This window comes from Propithecus coquereli, unplaced genomic scaffold, assembly GCF_000956105.1.
Source record: "Propithecus coquereli isolate 6110/MARCELLA unplaced genomic scaffold, Pcoq_1.0 Scaffold44, whole genome shotgun sequence".
NCBI classification, from domain to species: Eukaryota; Metazoa; Chordata; class Mammalia; order Primates; family Indriidae; genus Propithecus; species Propithecus coquereli.
Window position 1 is genome coordinate 1,988,045 of NW_012150174.1, and position 21,815 is coordinate 2,009,859.

A 21,815-nucleotide genomic window follows, 5' to 3' on the forward strand; every position below is an offset into this window, starting at 1 on the left:
AACCTCTGAATTTGTGGGATTGGTAAATAAGGAGTCCTGAGAGTCTTAGAATTTTCATGCATTTTAAATATGTCTTCAAAAATAGCTATTCAAATATGAGAACAGAATTGAACTAAAATCTTGGTTCATAATTCTTAATCAGTAAATCATTACTCAGAGGCATAGTATCCTCCTGACTTTTGTTTCTGATTTTTTTTTATTTCAGTAGATGTAGGGGTACAAGTGGTTTTCGGTTACATGGATGAATTGTACAGTGGTGCAGTCTCGGCTTTTAGTGTACCCATCACCTAAATAGTGTACATTGTCCTCTTGACTTTTCGAAGGGAGCTCAAAAGCTGATCATCAGAATGCCTACATTGCTTAATCTGAATATTTTGTCATTTGGAGTTATATGAGTAGTAATGACACACTAAAACGTACAGAATTATTGTTAGTTTTTAAGTTGTCTTCCAAATCAAAAAAAGAAAAAATCCTGGAATTCACTGAAGGAATATATAATAGAGTTCATATATTGATTTCTAGAAAGTGTATACTGTGGTGTATTTCAGTCTAATCTTTATTTTACTATGTGATATACATTTATGATTTACAAACTTGTTATTCAACTGAATAAATGAACAAAATTATGTCATCAACATGTATTTCTTTTTTGTCAAATATATATTAAAAATGGATTTAAATTTATATTAGCAATTTTATTAGTTTAAGAACTCCATTATACTTCTTAAAAAGCCTATGGATATTAGATAGAGCCAAACACACCTGAAGTCTAGTTACAACTTTTCAGAGTTCTTGGTAAAGTCCCAATCTCATGTTCCTTATCTGTAAAATCAGCTAAGTCTACTGCACTGGGTTATTGGAGAAAATGATGTTTGAAAAAAAAACAAAACCAAAAAACAAAAAACCCTTATTTTCTACATTTAAAGATTCATTAATATAATCACTCTCTTAATCAGAGATTCTCCCTTAGCTATCTTCCTCAACAGGGGATTAATTTTTGCTTCTAGCTGGCAGTATATAATATAATAGCATGTCAAAATCTTCTTAGTCCTATTAGGGATTGAGCCAATGAGAAGCTGAGTTTCAGTCTTTGTGAGGGCTGATCTATTTCCAGTTTACCTCTACTCTTTGAGTATAGTTCTAGATATCTGCTTTGTAAGTTCTGCTTTGCAAGTTCTGCTTTGGTGGTGCCGTACCTCACTTTATAATGTGGGAGTCATTGGCACTTACTGTCTTGGGGTCCCAGCCAACACTGAGATGGGAAGGGACCCATTTTTACATCCTATTACACATGCTTAAAAGGAATCCTCAGAACAAAAAAAGCCCACTCTTACAAAACAGCACGCACGGTATAGTTTTTGCACATTGAGGTCTCTAGAGAATGAAGAGCTGCTTTGCTTCTCTAGAGCATGCATTTTTCCTAGTACGGTCATAATGTTCTCAAGATGCCACAGGCTGGAGAGGGAAAGGTGAGGGGCTGCCCTCAAGAGGTTTTACAGGCAGAAACACCAAGGAGGGATAGAGGGAAAGAACTGGAAACGACTGTGTAAGAGCTCGCCTGAGACACTTCCCAGGGGCTCCCACGCATAAAGGGGTGATAAGTGCTGCAGCCTGTGTCATCTGCTTACACAGAAGGTGTCACCTGCTGATTCAGGGGCCAAGAGCAACCGAACATGGATTACCATCTTTAATGTGACCCCATTTATTCTCTATTCCCAATAGGCATCGCCACATTTTCCTTCAGGAAAATTGTACTTATTTAACTCCCACCAGCAGTATGACACTATCTGATAAAAGCCATTTTATATGAAAACGTTTGTTGGGTGAAAATTACCCAGTCAATATTGATACATTTTACTGAAAATTACCCAGTATCAGAATTAGGGCAGGGCCGTGCCCGGAGTGGAGGGTGAAAAGGCCGCCCCAGGAACGCGCAAACCAGCCTCCCCCGTTCAGTGTCGCGGGGTGCAAGTGCCCGCTCCGTGCCAGGCGCCGAGGGCGACACCAGCGACCTAAGACACTACACTCGCCTCCCAAGACGCTCCCTCGGATCTTGCAAACGCACACCAAAGCAGGCTCAAGGCAGTTCCTCAGGCTGAGGCACTGGACAGGACTTCCACCCCCGTCAAATGGTGGTACAATCCCGGCCCTGTCAGCTCCTCTGGGTATTGTGGGACGCTGAGACAGAAATGAGAAGCAGCTTTTTGAACCGCGGAGCGTACTGCACCTCTATGGAATTATTTCTAAAAATAGAGAGTGCGAGAGGAGGGAGGGAGAGGCCGACTGGCCAAGCGCAACAGGAGGCCGGGGGCGGGGACGCTACGGCGCGCCCAGGCGGGCGACCCGGAGGCGGCTCCGGGGGCGGTCGTCTGGCCCATCCCGTTACTGGATCCTGGAGGCCCGAGGACTCAGCCGCCAGCCGCTGCCTCCGCCAACCCGCGCAGGGCCGCCCTCCTTTGCCGGCCCCGCCAGCCACAGACCCTCCCCGCGCCAGCCCCGCCCCCCACAGAGCCTGCCCCCGGTAGGTCCCGCCCCTGCCAGCCTCGACCCGGCCGGCACCTGCCTACCACAGACTCTCCTCATGCCGGGTCCGCCCCCGTCGCCATCCCGCCCTGCGCCCGGGGCCTCCTCCGCGCCAGCCCCTCCCCCGGAGGGCCCCGCCCCCTCGATGTTCCTCCTGGAAGCGCCGGCGGCGTGTGCACGCATGAAGCGCGAGCTGTGCGCCTCGGAGGTCGCCCCCGCGGCGGCCGCGCTCTTCGCCTGGGTACGTGACTCCGCCTCCGGGCCTGAGACTAAGGGGCTCAGCGACGCGGGAGCGCGGGGCCTGGGCGTGGGTGGTGCAGGGGCTGGGCGGCCGAGGTCCCAGCCGGGCTCTGGGTTGGAGGATCCTGGGCTGGGAGCTGAGAGGAGAGGGCGGGGAGGGAAGGGTCTTCGCGAGGTGACTCAGGGGCCTGCTTGCTGGTGGGGTCGGAACCGGAGAACCTGTTTCTAGGGCAGTGGCTGGTTCCGCGAGAGCCTTCCGGCTCGGACAACACCTGGGAAGACAGCGTGGAGGGCTCGGTAGAGAGAGTATCTCCAGGTCCCAGAGCCCTGTGGGAGCCACCTGTGCTCCTACCCTCCTGATGCCTGGAGGATGGAGGCGCTTTCCCAGCCGCACCCCAGCCTGACGGGAGCATCCGTTGGATGTGAGGCCTTCGGCGTTTGGCTTGCACTAGGTGCAGACCCTGCATATTTGCTGAAACTGTGCTGTGACTGGATCTTACCTGTTTTGGGGGCCTGGGGTCTGGGCTAGTGGGACGGGAGCACTGACAGAGACGGGGTCATCTTTATGTGTGGCTGGGAGAGAGAAGGATTTGTGACAGGCAGCCGACCAGCATGCACGGGCATAAGCAGATGTGTCTTGGTTATTCATAGCACATATCGCATTTGTAATGACATGTATTGTTTGTTAATGTCAGTCTCCTTAGCAAGAATGTAAGCGTCTTAAGGGTTGGTTCTGTGCCTGTCTCGTTCACAGTGCCTCCCTCGGGGCCAGCACATTGTAGGTCCCCAGTAAAGAATGAATGAATGAATGAGTACTTGTGTGCCCAGCCATGTGCTTGTGTTTGGAGAATACACAAGAGTGAAAGTCTTCCAGCTCTTGTTTTGGAGGAGGGTAAAATTATAACCTATATTGCTGTTAAAATCAGTATTTGACCAATTTTTAGGAAAAATAATTATCAGTACAAGGCAGCACTTTTTGAATGTAGAGCTGCAGTTGGAAGAGGGGAGAGAGCATGGTGTGGTAGTTTGGCTGTCTGAGCATCTTTGAGGTGGCACTTGAGCTGGATATGGAATTGGGGAGTGAATGCATATGCTGTCTCTGGCTTTTTCCAGGCTGGAGACTGGCATCTGTGTGGACAGAGGAAACATGGGACAGACAAAGCCTTTCAGATACGGCCTTGTCTGTACTGAAACAGAAATACTGTTGAACCTCACCCTACTGCCGTGCTTGCATGCCTGATGGTGTGTTTTTCCTGTGGTATAATCTGTGTGTGTGGGTGTGTTAGGACTACCATAACAAAATGCCACAGACTAGGAGTCTTAAACAACTGAGATTTATTTTTTCACAATTCTGGGGCTAGATGTCCAAGATCTTGAAGGTGTGAGCAGGTTTGGTTTCTTCTGAGGCCTCTCTGTTTGGCTTGCAGATGGCCGCCCTCTCACTGTGTCCTCACATGGCTTTTTCTTTGTACGTAAGCATCCCTGGTGTCTCTTCTTATAAGGAAACCAGTCATATTGCATTAGTGCCCCACACTTATTACCTCATTTAACCTTGCTTACCTCTTTAAAGGCCCTCTCTCCAAATACAGTAATAGTCTGAAGTACTGGAGGTTAGGGCTTCAGCATATGAATTTTGAGGGAATACATTTCACTCCATAGCAAGGGGATTTACCTTGTTAGCGTTGTTGTTGTTGTTGTTGCTGTGTGTGTGTGTGTGTGTGTGTGTGTGTGTGTGTGTATGTGTGTGTGATATGCCTGGAGTGTTTGTAAGGAAGGGAAGCAAATAGAGGTGTAATAGATTGCATTAACTTTTCCTTCCTCTTGTTTTATCCTGAATTTAGGGCCTGTTGCTGCATTACAGAAATTTGTACCATAATTTGAACCCCAGAGTGCCTGTGTCTCAATTACTTATTCCTCAGATGTCCAGTAGCCTGCAACCTTGGTAATGGGGCAGCCACAGAGATCTCAGGGATGACAAAGAAATCCTATGCATATACACTCCACTTCACACTGCAACAGTATTTATTTATTTATTCATAGACAGAGTCTCACTCTGTTGCCTGGGCTAGAGTGCTGTAGTGTCAGCCTACCTCACAGCAACCTCAAACTCGTGGGCTCAAGTGATCCTCCTGCCTTAGCCTCCTGAGTAGCTGGGACTACAGGCGTTCCTACCACCAAGCCCAGCTAATTTTTTTTTCTATTTTCAGTTGCCCAGCTAATTTTTTCTATTTTTAGTAGAGATGGGGTCTCCTTGCTCAGGCTGATCTTGAGCTTCTGACCTCAAATGATCCTCTTGCCTCGGCCTCCCAGAATGCTGGGATTACAAGCGTGAGCCGTTGTGCCCGGCCTTGCAACGGTCTTTTTTAGGGATGCATAGGGTCTTACATTCATTCGCCATATAAATATATGCACATCTTTGGGCCAGCACAGTTTCATACGCAGGGGAAATAACAATGAACAAAACAAAATTCCTGCCCTCATGGAGTTTTCTTCCTAGTGGGGGAGGTGGACAGTAAACAAGTATACAAATATATATAATGTCAAGGAGTCATATAAAGAAAAATAAAGCAGAAAAGGGGATAAAGTGATGGGGGTGCTATTTTAGATAGGGTTGTACACTAAGCCTCCTGCTGGGTAAACTCTGGGCTGGTTAACCATGTATTCTTTTTTTTTTTTTTCTTAGAGATACAGTAAGGTATAGTACAAGAGTGGGGCATCCAACTTGTTGCCTACCCAGCTTTGTAACTATGGAAAGTTACCTAACCTCTCTGAGACTTAGTTTCTTCATCTGTAAAACAGGAGTGCTAATGCCCTTCTCCTTGGTTTTTGTGAGGATTAAAGGTGAATGCCCAGCACAGAGAGAAGCACTCAGTAATTGGTAGCTATTATTGCCTTGGATGGCCTCTGGGACCTGTGCCCTGCCATGGCTTGCTCTTCTATCTTTGAGTCCTACAGCCCAGGATGGCTGTGAAATCGACTATAAGGGCAATGATTTGTATGCATGTATGTATTTTTTTGTAGTTACTTTACATCACTTTTCCTCACTCACATGCCTTCAAAAACAAACATATTTCAAATGTTTTACTTCGCATCTCTAGGAAGAACCAGCTAGAAATAGATACTTGAAGAAATTATAAGGTTTTCTGATATCTTAATAAGATTCTCTATGCAGGTCCACAGTCCCTTATCTTCAATTTTGAATACAGAAAGCTCTGAAAACCCAAAACTTACCACATATAAAGCTGTTTATAGTCTTTGCCCACTTCTTGTATTTGTACTTTTTACTGTGGAAATATTACTGTTTTGCATCACTATATGTGATGCATATACTGTATTACTTTACTAAAATCTATAAAATTCTGAATCTGAAGTACATCTGGCTGTAAGGGTTTCAGATTGGAGATTATGGACCTTTATTGTATAATAACAATAATAGACATATTGCCTATCAAGGGGAAATCTGTTCCCTTACAGAAATCTCACCATGTGAATCTTGGAGTCATGAAATATTATACCAGGGAAGGCCCTTAGAGATCATTGCCAACCTCTTTCACCGCAGAAATGAAATAATGATGCTTTAGGTCACAAGATCCTTAGCTAACTTTGATTATAGAAAGTCATTGCCAGTTTGCCCAGTGAGGGTGTGGGGAAAAGGGACAAGAACTAGTTTTAGGGTGTTTCCTGCCCATTTTGTTAGCAGTTCCCCTCATTTTTTCTTTCTTTAGCCTCCCTAGATAGTTTTTGTCAGAAAGAATTTCTATGCTGTCTCCCAAAGGTAATACACTGCAGCTGGAGCATTAGAAGGGAAAGATGAGGAATATCATTGGATAAGTTGTGGATGCTAAGGGCTCTTCTCATGGTGTGAATATGGGGCCACCATCTTAATAGAAATTACACATAATAACCTCTTATGAATGAGCCTATGACATCTCATGTGTTACAGGCTCTGAGAGGTATTTCAGGGTAGGGAAGGTAGGGACAGGTAAATAGATATTGACAGCTGTGGTTCCCACACTTTTTCATCTTTGGCTTGTTTTATCCCTAGGGTGCAAATAGCTATGGGCAACTTGGCCTTGGCCATAAGGAAGATGTGCTTTTGCCCCAGCAACTGAATGACTTCTGTAAACCCATGGGTGTCAGGAGGATCACGGGAGGAGGGGGCCACTCTGCAATTGTGACAGGTAACTTCTTCCAAAAGTAGATAACCACTTATTTTCTTATTTAGACATTTCTCCCACCTAGGGATGTTATATTGCCATCTTTTAGCCTTTTGTATTTCACGGAGGAAAATATCTTTTTGAAAGAGCCAAATTACCGTCAGAGGATCCTAGATTGACAGAGCTGGGACTTCAGAGATCTTCTAGGCCATCCCTCCTTCCCCTTCATTATACAAATGAGGCTCAGAAAGGAACACTGATTGCTTAAGGTCACAAGGCAAATTAGTGGCAGAGTTACAACACAGATCACATTTTATACCATATATTGCTATCTAACTTTTGCATATGAGTTAGAAGTCTTTGCAGTTAGATTGAATATTCCTTGAGAGCAAGAACCTTGCATTTTCCTAATCTTCCATCACAGTACCTAGGATGGTATTTAACAAGTACTACAAGTGATATGATACTGCAAAGGAAGGTATACTGCATCTGGTTAAGCACATGAGCTCTGGAATCAAAATGCTTGGGTTCAAATCCTGGTTCTGTGACTTACTAACTATGTGGCCTTGGGCAAATAATCTCCCTGTGCCATAGCCTCCTCCCTGTACATGGGGATAATGTGGTGGATGAGGAGAACCAGCGAGTTAACGGGTGCATTATGACTTGCATGGGACCTTGGTGCTTTTGCCTTTATGGACTTCTTTTTCCATAAAGAAAGATTAAAAATTATATTTTACAACTGTATTGGTATAAAGGTGAATATAGTCCAGGCTGGATTTAGTATTATACATGCACTGTTACTACATTATTTTTTCTCGGTTTTTTTTTTTTTTTTTTTTTTTTTGGAGACAGAGTCTCACTCTGTTGCCCTGGCTAGAATGAGTGCCGTGGTGTTAGCCTAGCTCACAGCAACCTCAAACTCCTGGGCTCAAGCGATCCTCCTGCCTCAGCCTCCCGAGTAGCTGGGACTACCGGCATGCACCACCATGCCTGGCTAATTTTTTCTATATATTTTTAGCTGTCCAGATAATTTCTTTCTATTTTTTTTTTTTTTTTTTTTAGTAGAGACGGGATCTCGCTCTTGCTCAGGCTGGTCTCGAACTCCTGAGCTCAAACAATCTGCCCGCCTCGGCCTCCCAGAGTGCTAGGATTACAGGTGTGAGCCACCATGCCCGGCCTTTTTCTCGTTTTAAGAGAATTTAAAATTAAGCCATTCTGTGGATCTCTAAAAGTATTGTGGACATAGACACTGTGCCTAAAGGATAAGTCGCCCCCACATGTAAAGCTTGGCACCTTCTAAATGTTGAATAAACATTGGCTTTTCTTGTTACAGTAGATGCTCAACTTGGTGATTGATTGGTTGCTGCTCTAGGACTTGGAGTTTCCAGTTAGGTATTAGATTTGAGGCCCTTGGCCCTATGTCATTTGGCTCCAGAACACATTAGCATATGTGGCTTATTAACTTGGGTGGGAATAAAAGTTATTGGTCTGTGACTCCAAATAATTAATGAAATCTTTTTGTTCACTTTGGCAGTTGTGTTGTGCCCTGTGCATACTGTCATCGAAGACTTTATGTTTTACAGATGGAGGAGGCCTTTTTGTTTGTGGCCTGAACAAAGATGGGCAACTGGGGCTTGGTCACACAGAAGATGTCCTGTATTTTACCCCCTGCAAATCCCTCCTGGGCTGTCCCATCCAACAGGTGGCCTGTGGCTGGGATTTTACCATTATACTCACAGGTAAGTTTACTCCTAGGTAAATCTGTGCCACCATAAAGGCTTTGGGTGAGAACAGGATGATGGTGGGGACCACTGATTAAATGAAAGGATCTTTGTGTTTAAAAAACATAAATGTTTTCTCTGGTTGTTAAGGAAAGTTGTGGGGTGCCTTTTACAAGGAGAGTTTTTTTTCCTTTTTTTTCCTTTTTAAAAAAATTTTATAGATTTAGGCGGTACAAATGCAGTTTTGTTACTAGGATATATTTTGCCTTGTGGTGAAGTCTGGGCTTTTAGTGTAGCCATCACCTGAATAGTGTACATGTACCTGTTAAGTAATTTCCTGTCTACAAGGAGAGTTTTAACAGTAAAGGAGATTGGTATTGGGATGGAAAACTTTTTCCAGAGACCAGGGAATGGACTAGATCACCTTTGGTGGCCACTTCCTGTCCCAAAGTTCATGATAAGCTGTGTGCTTGGGCTAGCTGGCCAGCTGTGGCAGGTAAGGGAATGTGGTGGGGAAGTAGGAGGAAATAGAGGTTGCCACAGCAGTGATGTCAGCTTTTTCCCACTCAGGGATTTTTTTTTTTTTTTTTTAAATAAATGGGGTTGGGCGGAATTGTTTGGTCTCTGTGAAGCCAGGTAGCAGAATAGGATGTAGAAGGATGTGGTCAAAGGGTTAATAGAACAATGCTCTTGGGAACAGCTGGCAGTAGTTACTTGGTCAGCTGACTTCCATTCCCTTGAAGCATTTTTGACCTCTCTGTCCCACCTTGCCCTGTCTAGCTGGTCATTTTTAGCACATGGCCTTCTATAACTCTTCCCTACCTGTCTCTGTTACCTGTCTCTTATTCTCTACACTCCTTACACTTTTTTTTCTGATAGTACCACATAGTACATGTTCTTCTCTGTGTCTGGGCTAGCCCCTCTTGTTTATTTGATGAACTCTTTTTTTGAGACAGGGTCTCCCTCTGTTGACCAGGCTGGAGTGCAGTGATGTCATCATAGCTCACAGCACTCTCAAACTCCTGGGCTCAAGTGATCCTCCTGTCTCAGCCTCCTGAGTAGCTGGGACTGCAGGCGTGCGCCACCACACCTGGCTAATTTTTCTATTTTTTGAGGAGACAGGGTCTCGCTCTTGCTCAGGCTGGTCTCGCATTCCTGACCTCAAGCCATCCTCCCACCTTGGCCTCCCAAAGTGCTAGGACTACAGGTATGAGTTACCATGCCTGGCCTATCTGATGAACTCTTATCCCATCTTTAAAACCCTGCTCAAGTGTACCATTCTCTTCTGTGGAGGAGTTCCATAATATGTGTGGGATTTTATAGTAATTATTAGAATCCAGATAATAGCCATGATTTATGAAGTACTTACTGTAGGCCTGTGTTGGGGTTGTAGGGAGTCAGTAGATAATACTGTTTCCTGCTCACATTTGGAACCAGTTGTGAAAAAGGCATAGAGCAGTCACAATTGGAGAGCAAACTGTCAGCTTTTTACTGAAAAAGGCTAAGTTGGAGAACAGGGTTAATTATGAGGCCAAGTGGTTCTGGTCCAAACTTACCCCCAAAACTCTAGGCCTTCCCCTCAGAGGAAACCCTTACTGTGTGTCAGCCCAGAACGCGTGAAAGGAAGGTGCCAAGCCACACATACCCTGTCCCCTCTCCCAAACTCACTAGTTGGTTAGGTGACCTGTTGTCCCCTAGAATGCAGTGAGTATGGAGAAGGGCAGGGAGAAAGGCAGGAATGTTATAGGAATGGCAGTTCTGTCACATGGAAACATGAAAGATGGGGAATAAGTGTTCCCCTATCCCAACACTAGGCCCTGGGCTAAGTGTTCCACACAGATAATCTGTCTTTAGTGAGATAATAGAATAGATATCTGTGTAGAGCACTTAGCTTGGTGCCCAGTGTTTTTGTTTCTGGAGGAATAAAAGCAGGGAATGTAGTCTGAGTGCGCTGAAGCCTGGGATCTCCACCACCTCCTCTCATTCCCTTTGCTCCTCTTGCCCTTCAGCATTTGCCCATTGGTCACAGGTATCTACTTTATAGATTTGCAATTTAGATACTTGTTTTTGCAGAAAATGGCCAAGTTCTATCATGTGGATCCAACTCCTTTGGCCAGTTAGGAGTTCCTCATGGACCTCGAAGATGTGTGGTTCCCCAGGCCATTGAGGTGAGTGAGGACAGCTAATATTTAGCTTGCCCATGTTCTGTTAAAGTGTTTTACAGTAAAGGGTATCACAGTTATCCTTCCCCAGAATAAAAGGGTGGCTGAGTCTCTGAAAACTTATGGGGTAGGAGACTTTGAGTTGAAAAATAGATCCTTCTGGGAAAAATTAGGTTGCGGGGGGAGATGGATGTTGTGAGTGAAAAACCTCTGTTAGTCCTCATACACATTATAAAGTTTTGTGAAATACACCCATAAAGGTAATACATCTTATAAGGACATTAATGACATTTTAGTTCTAAAATTAGTAATGGTGGGAACTTTGTTAGAAACAGGTCCAGATACAAGTGACTTGCCGAAAGATACTTAGCAAGGCTAGTGCTGTCTAAAAGAAATATAATGTGAGCCACATGTAATTTAAAATTTTCTAGTAGCCCCATTTAAAAAAGGACAAGTGGAATTAATTTTTAGAACAATGACTTCATTGAGATATAATTCAGGTACCATAAAATTCGCCCTTTTAAAATGTATAGTTCAGGGGTTTTAGTATATTCACAGAGATGAGCAGGTATCACCACTATGTAATTTTAGAGCATTTTCATCACCTCCAAAAGAACCCGTATATCCAATAGCAGTCACTTCTTATTTTCCCCTCCCCTGTCCCCTGGTGACTACTAATCTAATTTCTGTCTCTATAGATTTGCCTGTTCTGGGCGTTTCATATAAATGGAACCATATAATATGTGACCTAGCTTTTTTCACTTCACCTGATGCTTTTTAGTTTTATCTATTTTGTAGCATGTGGGTGCAATTAATTTTAATAACTTTTTAATTAAACTAGTATATCCAAACTATTATCATTTCAACATGTCATCCATATAAAATTTGTTAATAAGGTATTTTATATTCTTTATTTTTTAATAAATCTTTGAAATCTTTTGTGCATTTTTTACTTACAATATATCTTAATTTAGTCTAATCACATTTCAAGTTCAGTGGCCGTGTGTAGCTAGTGGTAACCATATTGGACGGAATAAGTGTTAAACTCTCTGCCCTAGCTCAGAGTTCTTTTCACCGCATCATACTTAGAATGTACACCTTTTTATGAAGTTTATATTTTAAGTGATCATAATGGAAATATGGAATTTTAAAGAAAATATGCTGGAATCTAAAATGAGTTTCACCACCCAAGCTGCCACACTCCTATTTTCCTTGAACTCTGATTAAGAGTGGGAGATCTGTTTTTGTTGGAGAGAGCTTAGATCTATCTGCTCCTGTCATTTTGCAGAACTTGGTTGCTGGTCTGTGGGGTGTTATTTAGGGTAATGGTTCCTATGGTATGTACACAAGCCTAGGCTCTGTAGTCCCTGTAGGAGATGTTATAGATCCTAATTGCAAATAGATGGCCTTGTAAGAACCTACGTATAAGTTATAATTAATTTAGCTTAATTATAATTCATATAATTAAAGAAGACGAACAGAGGTTAAAATATGTTGGATGACAGAAGCAGAAAGTAAAAACATTTTGACAGGCTGTATTCTATGGAATAATAGGAGGAATGTGCTAAAATGAAATATGATAAAAATCCATTGATTTATTTAATGGCAACTGTTGCGTGTTCTGCTGTGGATTTGGTACTTAGGCATTGTTTTCAGGCAGTGGGAACAAAGGTGAATGAGACATGTCCTAGCATCTGAGAGTCTTATAGTTTAGTAGTACATGATAGATACATAAATAACTAAATGCAGTAATACCATGTTAGAACTATGACAGATACATGTATGTCCCCAAAGGAAGGCATACTGAACTCTTACCTAGAGGAAGGTGGAGTGAGAACAGGCTTAAGCTAAATTTTAAGTAGAAGTTTACCTGGCTTGGGACAGGAGGATGCAGAGTAGGTACAAAAGAAGGGCATTCTAGGCAGAAGGAACTGTTTAAGCAAAGGTATAGAAGCATAAAACTGGGGGCTTTGGGATACTGTAAGCAGTTTAGTATGTTGGAATATGAGGAAGAGGTGGGAGTGCCAGGGTAGAGTGGATGGGGAGGGGCAACCAAGGTGGTGGTATATGACAAATGATGAGAACAGCGTGGTAGGGTGGGCCCAGCCAGATAGGATAGCGTGGGGGATGGATTGAAGGAAGATTACCTACGAACCTCTTGCTAACAATCCAGACAGGAGATGATCATGGGCCAAACTAAAGCAGTGGCAGTGGGGATGGAGAGAAAGATGGAGATGAGTGGTATTGAAGAGATTGAGGCTACATGTAAAGCCCTTCAGTAAATGTTGGGGGAAAAAAGAAAGATGAAAATTTAAAGGACAGTGTGTTCCAATTGTATTAGGAGTAAGATTTGATCTTCCCAATAGCTAATGTGATTGTGGACTCCATTGACAGAAGTATAGTCTCCAGAAGGAAGACCAGAGCTCTGTGCTTTGTACCGGTCAGACTGCATCTGGGGTGTTGTGTTTTGTTGTAGATTTGGTGCTTAGGCCTTGGGCATAAAGGTAAATAAGACTCAGGCCTTGACCTTGAGGGTCCTAAAGTTTTTTCGAAAGACACCGTAGACCTGTAAATAAGCAAATGTGGAAAAGCCCCATAGGGGCTGTGATTGATGCATATACAGTCCCTTTAAAAGAGAGATGGAACCACCAGAGTGTATGTAGAAGAGAGAAATCAGGAGGGAGAGAGGATTTAAAGCCCTGTGATAGCTGATGGAACTAGGGATATTCTGCCTAAAGAAGAGATCTGTATTTGTTACCTATTGCTGTGTAACAAATCACTCCAAAACAGCAGCTTAAAACAGCAAACATTTATTATCTCACAGTTTCTCAGGGCCAGGAATCTAGGAACAGGTTAGGTGGTCTCTTGTGAGGTTGCAGTCAAGATGTCAGCTGGGTCTGCATGCAGTCTCTGAAGGCTCTGCTGGGCTGGTGGATGCATTTCCAGGCTCTCTCCTGTGGCTATTGGCAGGAGGCTTCAGTTCCTTGCCATGTGGGCCTGTCTATAGGACTGTTCAGACATGGCATCTGGCATCCCTCGAGGGTAATTCCAGAGAGTGAGATATGCCAAGCGGGAAGCCTCAGTGCCTTTTATCACCTAGTCTCTGAGTCACTTATTGCTTCCTTATTCTTTTCATTAGAAGCATGTCACTAAGTCCAGCCCACACAAGGGGAGGGGAATTAAGCTCCACATCTTGAAAGGAAGAGTATCAAAGAATTTGAGGGCCTATTTTTATAACCACCACAAAATGTCTTAGAGAGGACATGACAACTGTCTTCAAATATTTGGAAAGCATTGTCAGAAGCTACAGGCAGATAGGTTTGGCTCCACCTAAAGAGATAAATGGAACTGTGCGAAGATGGAACAGGCTCCTGGGGAGGTGGGGAGCCTGTGTCGCTAGAGGTGTTTGGCAGGAATTGGATGACCACCTGGTGGGGTGTTATGGAGGAGTTTCTAGCATTGGATAGGGATTGGACTGGATTAGAGTGGGAAAATTAGAGCCCTTAGGAAATAAAGTCTTATTGGCAAACAGCCATGCTCATTCATTTATATATAGTCTAGAGCTGCTTTTCTGTTACAATGACAGAGCTGAGGAGTGTGACAGAAACTGTATGGCCTATAAAGTCTAAAATATTTACTATCTGACCCTTTATAGGAAACATTTACTAACCCTTGGACTAGATGATCTTGAATGTCCCTCCTATCCTTGAGAGGCATTGTGACATGGAACTGTGATATGGCATTTTTATTTTATTTATTTACTTATTTTAGAGATAGGGTCTCTCTCTGTCACCCAGGCTGGGTTCAGGTGATCCTCCCACTTGAGCCTCCTGAGTAGCTGGGACTGCAGGTGTGCACCATCACGGCCGAGTAATTTTTTTTTTTTTGAAGAGATGAAGTCTTGCTTGTTGCCCAGGCTGGTCTCAAACTCCTGGTTTCAAGTGATTCTCCTGCCTTGGCCTCCCAAAGTGCTGGGATTACAGATGTGAGCCACTACACCTGGCCATGATATGGCATTTTAAAAAGGCTTTTTTTCTTTTGGGGATATATATAGAGGTATTTATGGGTAGAAATATTGGGGGTGGGTGTTTTGAACCAGTCAGACACATGATGAGGATCATGCTGCACTGTATTTGGGCATAAATTGAATAAAATTTTGTAGATGAATGACTCTGAGATCTAAATCCTTTTCTTTATTTTGACAGCTCCTGAGAGAGAAGGTTGTTTGTATTGCTGCTGGACTGAGGCATGCGTTAGCTGCTACAGGTAATCACTTTACCTTTATTTTTGAAATAGGTGTGTGATAAGGAGGAACTGAGCTTTAGGAGAAAAACTCTTTAAGGGGGTATTTCAAAGGGTCCTGCTGTGTTGTAGTTCTGATTAAAAGGAGGGAACATAAAGCAGGAGTCATGTGGGAAATCCTTTAGCAGATATGGAGGAAGGAAATGAAGTTTTCTAGCTCTTTTTGTTCTAGGCGTGATGCTAGGTTCTCTTGATTTGATTACCTCATTTAATCCTCACAACAAGAAAGTGATGTGAGTTAAATTTTTACATTTGAAGAAACTGAGGCCCAGGGAGGTTAAAGCACCCGTGTGAGGTTACACAAGGAATAAGATGGCAAAGAGCAGAGCTTGGAGCAGAGTCTGGGATGGTTTGGATTCAAGACCCACGTTCTTTGCAGTGAACTGTACTGCCTTTCTAGTGGATGTTAATGTTCGTTAATTTAAAAGCTTCAAGTGCGCTTGTCTCCTATACTGTGAGTGGGTGATGGGATGGACAGTATGTATGTGAGGGGAAGGAGGGAGGTGGCATATGGGAGGGCAATGACACTTTTATTTCCCCTTTTCATTTTCCTGCTCACGCTCCTTTTGGGCTGAAGGATAGCACTCGTTGGCTGTGGTGGCTGAGGCTCAAGTGCTTGGTGAGGTCAGTTGTGGAGTGGAGAAAGGGGAGAGGAGGTGAGGAAAAGTTCAGTGCAGCGCTGTGCATCCTGGGGCTTAGCGTTGATCATGCTTTCTTTAAAAAATTAAACTTCGTATTTTGAGATAATTGTAGATTCACATGCAGTTATAAAAGACAAAATAGACTCCATGTGTTCTTTTCCTCGTTTTGTGCAATAGTATCTTGCAAAAGTGTAGTACGATAGCATAACAAGGATAACAGCACGATACAGTTAAGATCCAGAACAGTTCCATTCCCACAGGACCCCTCATGTTGCCCTTTTACAACCTCACCCACTTCCTAACTGCCTCCACCTCCGGCTTAGTCCCTGGCTAACCACCCTTGTGTTTTCCATATCTTTATGATGTTGTCATTTCAAAAATGTTATATAAACAGTGTCATAGAGTATATAACCTTTTGGGGTTGGCTTTTTTTCACCCAGTATAATTCCCTAGAGATTCAACCAAGTTTTGTGTATTAATAATGTGTTCCTTCTTACTGCTAGGTAGTATTCCACGGTTTGGATGTACCACTGTAGCCAGGGCTGCCATAACAAAGTACCATAGACCAGGCAGCTTAATCAACAGAGATTTACTTTCTCACCATTGTGAAGGCTAAAAGACTAAGTAAGGTCAACATGCCATCAGAATTAGTTTCTGGGAGGCCTTTCTTCCTGCCCTGTAGATGACCACCTTCTTGCTGTGTTCTCACATGGCCTTTTCTCTGTGCTCCTGTGGAGAGAGAGAGACCTCTGGGGTCTCGTCCTCTTCTTACAAGGACACCAGTCCTATTTAGGTTAAGACCCGACACGTATGTCCCCCTTTAGCCTTTATTACCTCCTTATGGCTTGTATCTCCAAGTCTAGTCACATTGGGGAGTAGGGGTTCAACAAAGGAATTTTGAGGGGACACAGTTCAGTCTACGCCAATCACAGTTTGTTTAACTAGTCATCCATTGAAGGACATTTGGGTTGTTTCCAGTTTTTGGCTATTAAGAATATAGCTACTATAAACATTTGTGGACAGGTTTGAATATGAACATAAATTTTCATTTCTCTGGGATAAATGCTCAGGAGTGTGATTGCCGAGTTGTGTGGTAGTGATTACATTTTTATAAGCAGGTTCTTCTCTTAGAAATCAGCAGCACGGGAGAAGTGGCTATCATTGGTTTACTTCCCTCTTTCCTACCAACTTTCTGTAGTTACTAGTTTTTTGTTTTAAACAGCTTTATTGAGGTATAATTTCTATACAAAGAACTGTACATATTTAATGTGTACAATTTGATGAGTTTGGTCATACGCAAGTACCTCTAATACCATCATCAGAATCAAGGTAGTAGACATATCCAATATCTACACAAATTTCCTTGTGTCCCTTTGTTTTGGGTGTGCGCGTTTGTGGTAAGAACACTTAACATGAAATCTACCTACCCTCTTAACGAATATTGAAGTGCATAATACTGTGTTGTTAACTATCAGCACTCTTCTATAGCAGATCTCTAGAACTTACTCATCTGGCATAGCTGAAACTTTATATCCATTGAACAAAAACTCCCCATTTTTTCTACCCCCCAACCCCTGGCAACCACTGTTGTATTCTCTGCTTCTATGAGTTTGACTATTATAGATAGCTCATATAAATACTATCAGGCAGTATTTGTTCTGTTTCTGGCTTATTTCACTTTGAATAATGTCATCCAAATTTATCCATATTGTCCCAAAGGGCAGGATTTCCTTCTTTTTGATGGCTAAATAATATTCCATTGTATGTGCCTACCATATTTTCTTTAGCCATTCATATGTTGCTGGATAGTTGAATTGTTTTCCACGTCTTTGCTTTTGTGAGTAATGCTACAATGAACATGGGAATACAGACATTTCTTTGAGATCCTGATTTCAACTCTTTTAGATATATATCCAGAAGTAGGATCATATGGTAGTTCTATTTTTAATTTTTTGAGGAACTTTCTTACTGTTTTCCACAGTAGCTGTACCATTTTGCATTTTCACTAACAGTATACGGGGGTTCCAATTCCTTCATGTCCTTGCCAACAATTATATTTTTATTTATTTATTTTATTTTTTAAATTTCAAAATATTAGGGGGGTACAGAAGTTTTTGTTACATGAATACACTCTATAATGCTGAAGTCAGGGCTTTCAGTGTGCCTGCCACCAGGACAGTGTTCATTATACTCAATAGGTACTTTTTATCCCTCACCCCCTTCTTAGTTTCCAATGTACTTTACATCTTTTTGGGCCCATGTGCACCCATCGTTTAGCTCCTACTTATCAGTGTGAACAAGTGGTGTTTGTTTTTCCATTCCTGAGATACTTATGATAATGGTGTCCAGTTCCATCAAAGCTGCTGCAAATGACATTATTTCATTCCTTTTTCATGGCTGAATAGTACTCCACACACACACACGCTACATTTTCCTTATCTAATCATGAATTGATGGGCACTTAGGTAGATTCCATATCTTTGAAATTGTGAATTGTACTGTGATAAACATTCAAGTGCAGGTGTTTTTTTGACAGAATGATTTCTTTTCCTTTGGGTAGATACCCAGTAGTGGGATTGCTAGATCTAATGGTAGGTCTACTTTTAGCTCTTTGAGGAATCTCCATACTATTTTACATAGAGGTTGTACTAAATTGCAGTCCCACAGTGTATAAGTATATCTTTTTCTCTGCATCCATGCCAGTATCTGTTGTTTTTTAACTTTTTAATGATGGCCATTCTGACAGGATTAAGATGGTATCTCATTGTGGTTTTAATTTGTATTTCTCTGAGAATTCGTGATAGTGAACATGTTTTCATACGTCTGTTGGCCATTTGTCTATCTTCTTTTGAAAAAATTCTGTTCACGTATTTTGCTGGGGTTTGTTTTTTCTTGCTGTTTTGTTTGAGTTCTTTGTAGATTCTGGGTGTTAGTCCCTTGTCAGATGTGTAATTTACGAATATTTTCTCCCATTCCGTAGGTTGTCTATTTACTCTGTTAATCATTTCCTTTGCTGTGCAGAAGCATCTTAATTTAATGAAGTCACATTTATTTATTTTTGTTGCTGTTGTATTTGCCTTTGGGGTCTTAGTTATCAATTCTTTACCCAGACCTATGCCTAGAAGAGTTTTTCCTACATTTTCTTCTAGAATTTTTGGGGCTTCATGCCTTACATTTAAGTCTTTAATCCATCTTGAATTAATTTTTGTATGTGGTGAGAGATGGGATCCTGTTTCATTCTTCTGCATTTGGCTATCCAGTTTTCCCATCACCATTTATTGAATAGGGCATCCTTTCTTTAGTGTATGTGTTTGTCCGTTTTGTCAAAGATCAGTTGGTTGTAGCCATATGGTTTTATTTCTGGGCTCTCTATTCTGTTTCATTGGTCTATGTTTCTACTTTTATACCAGTACCATGCTATATACTATAGCTTACTATATAGCCTTGTAGTATAATTTGAAGTCAGGTAACGTGATGCCTCCAGATTTGTTCTTTTTGCTTAAGACTGTTTTGGCTATTTGGGCTCTTTTTTGGTTGCAAATGAAGCTCAGGGTTATTTTTTTAGATCTGTAAAGTAAGATGTTGGTATTTTGGTAGGAATTGCGTTGAATCTTTAAATTGCTTTGGGCAGAATGGACATTTTGACAATGTTGATTCTACAAATCCATGAACGTGGGATGTTTTTCTATTTGTTTGTGTCACCTACAATTTCTTTCATCAGTGTTTTGTAGTGCTCCTTGTAGAAATCTTTCACCTCCTTGGTCAAATATATTCCTAAGTATTTTGTTTTCTTCATAGCTGTTGTAAATGTTATTGAGTCCTTGATTTGACTCAGCTTGACTGATTTGTGTACATTGATTTTGTAACCTGAGACTTTGCTGAATTTATTTATCACTAGGAGTCTTGGTAGAGTCTTTAGAGTTCTCTAGGTACAAGATCATATTGTTGGCAAACGGGTATAGTTTGACCTCATATTTCCTGATTAGGATGCCCTTTATTTCTTTTTCTTGCTTGATTGTTCTGGCTAGGACTTCTAGTACTATGTTGAATAGAAGTGGTAATAGTGAGCACCCTTATCTTGTTACAGTTCTTAGGGGGAAATTCTTTCAACTTTTCCCCATTTGGTATAATGTTGGCTGTCAGTTTGTCTATATGGCTTCTATAGTTTTGAGGTATGTTCCTTCTATACGTAGTTTGTTAAGGATTTTCAACATGAAAGGGTGCTGGATTTTATTTCTACATCTATCGAGATGATCATATGGTCTTTGTTTTTGCTTCTGGTTATGTAATGAAACACATTTATTGATTTGCATATGTTGAACCATCATTACATCCCTGGGATGAAACCCACTTGATCATGGTGAATTATCTTTTTGATGTGCTGCTGAATTTGGTTTGCTAGTATCTTATTGAGGATTTTTGCATCAGTGTTCATAAAGGATATTGGTCTGTAGTTTTATTTTTTTGTTCTGCCCTTTCCACTTTGATCTGATAAGATACGTGGTATGATTTTTATTTTTATGAATTTGCTGAGACTTGTATTGTGGCCTAAGATATGATCAATCTTAGAAAATGTCCCATGTGTTAATAAGAAGAATATATATTCTGTAGTTTTCGGATAGAATGTTCTGTAAATGTTTGTTAGGTCCATTTGTTGTAGAGTTCCATTTAAGTCCAGTATTTCTTTGTTGATTTTCTGCTTCTGTGATCTGTCCAGTATTGTCAGTGGGGTGTTGAAGACCCCCGCGATTACGATGCTACTGTTTATTTCTTTGCTTAGATCTAGTGGAATTTACTTTAATCAGGGAGCTCCTGTGTTAGGTGCATATATATTTAGGATTGTTATGTCTTCTTGCTAAATTGCCCCCTTTGTCATTATATAATGACCATCTTTGTCTTTTTTTTTTTAACCACTGTTGATTTAAAGTCAATTTTATCTAATATGAGAATGGCTACACCAGCTTGCTTTTGGTTTTCATTTGCTTGGGATGTTTTTTTCCATCTCTTTACCTTGAGTTGGTGTGTGTTTTTGTGAGTTAGATGGGTTTCTTAGAGACAACATATAATTGGGCAATGATTTTTACTTCCATTCAGCCAGTCTGTGTCTTTTAATCGGAACATTAAGACCGTTCATGTTCAGTGTTGGTATTGATATGTGAGGTACTGTTCTATTCATCACGTTGACTGATACCTTGTTTTGTTTTTCCTCCAGTGCTATTGTTTTATAAGAGCTATGAGCTTTAATTTTCAGGTGTTTTTACACTAGTGGGTATCTATTGTACTGTTTCACATATAATGCACTATTGATCATTTCCTGTAGGGCAGGTCTAGTAGTGACAAATTCCCTAGGTATTTGCTTGTCTGGAAAAGTCTTTATATGAAACTTAGTTTTATAGGATACAGAATTGTTGGCTGGCAGTTGTTCTGTTTAAGAAGATTAAAAATGGGACCCCAATCCCTTCTGTGTCATAAGATCTCCCCAGAGAGGTCTGCCGTTAGCCTGATGGGCTTTCCTTTGTAGGTTGGTTGTTGCTTTCATCTTGCAGCTTGTAGAATTTTCTCCTTCATTTTGACTTTGGCCAGGTTCATGACTATGTGTTTTGGCAATGTCCTATTTGCTACGAATCCTCCTGATATTTGATGACCATCTTGTATCTGGATATCTGAATCTCTGGCAATACTAGGGAAGTTTTCCTCAATAATTCCCTCGAATAGATTTTCTATGCTTTTTGCTTTTTCATCTTCTCCCTCAGGGATACCTATAATTTATATATTGGCTAACTTCAAATAGTCCCATATTTCTCTGAGTGATTGTTCATTCTTCTTTATTCTTTTTTTTGCATCTTTGACTGGCCGGGTTAGTTTGAAAGCCTTGTCTTCAAGCTCTGAAATTCTTTCTTATGCTTGGTATAGCCTGTTGTTGAAGCTTTCTGATGTATTTTGGAGTTCCCTAAGTGACTCTTTCTCATTTCTTTAAGTTTTGTTATATCCTTTCTTATGTTGTTTATCTCTTAGTGACTTTTTTTCACTGATGTCCTGAAATATTTTTTTGGCTTCTTTGTGTTGGTT

At 41.6% G+C, this 21,815-nt stretch overlaps 1 protein-coding gene across 2 annotated transcripts in view; it reads left to right on the top strand.

Moving 5' to 3' along the window:
* Nucleotides 1-2,608: 2,608 nt before the first annotated feature.
* The window catches only part of SERGEF (secretion regulating guanine nucleotide exchange factor), a 230,849-nt gene continuing 211,642 nt past the window's right edge, over nt 2,609-21,815 (top strand). Inside the window, exons 1-5 of one of the 2 annotated variants that reach the window (XM_012654229.1) lie at nt 2,609-2,764; nt 6,809-6,944; nt 8,504-8,659; nt 10,715-10,809; nt 15,009-15,069. In XM_012654229.1, the coding sequence (XP_012509683.1) occupies nt 2,669-2,764; nt 6,809-6,944; nt 8,504-8,659; nt 10,715-10,809; nt 15,009-15,069 (544 nt within the window). In that variant the 5' untranslated portion in view covers nt 2,609-2,668. Of the gene's footprint in view, nt 2,765-4,647; nt 4,706-6,808; nt 6,945-8,503; nt 8,660-10,714; nt 10,810-15,008; nt 15,070-21,815 lie in introns of those variants that run through there. The other variant, XM_012654230.1, reaches the window with a different exon arrangement.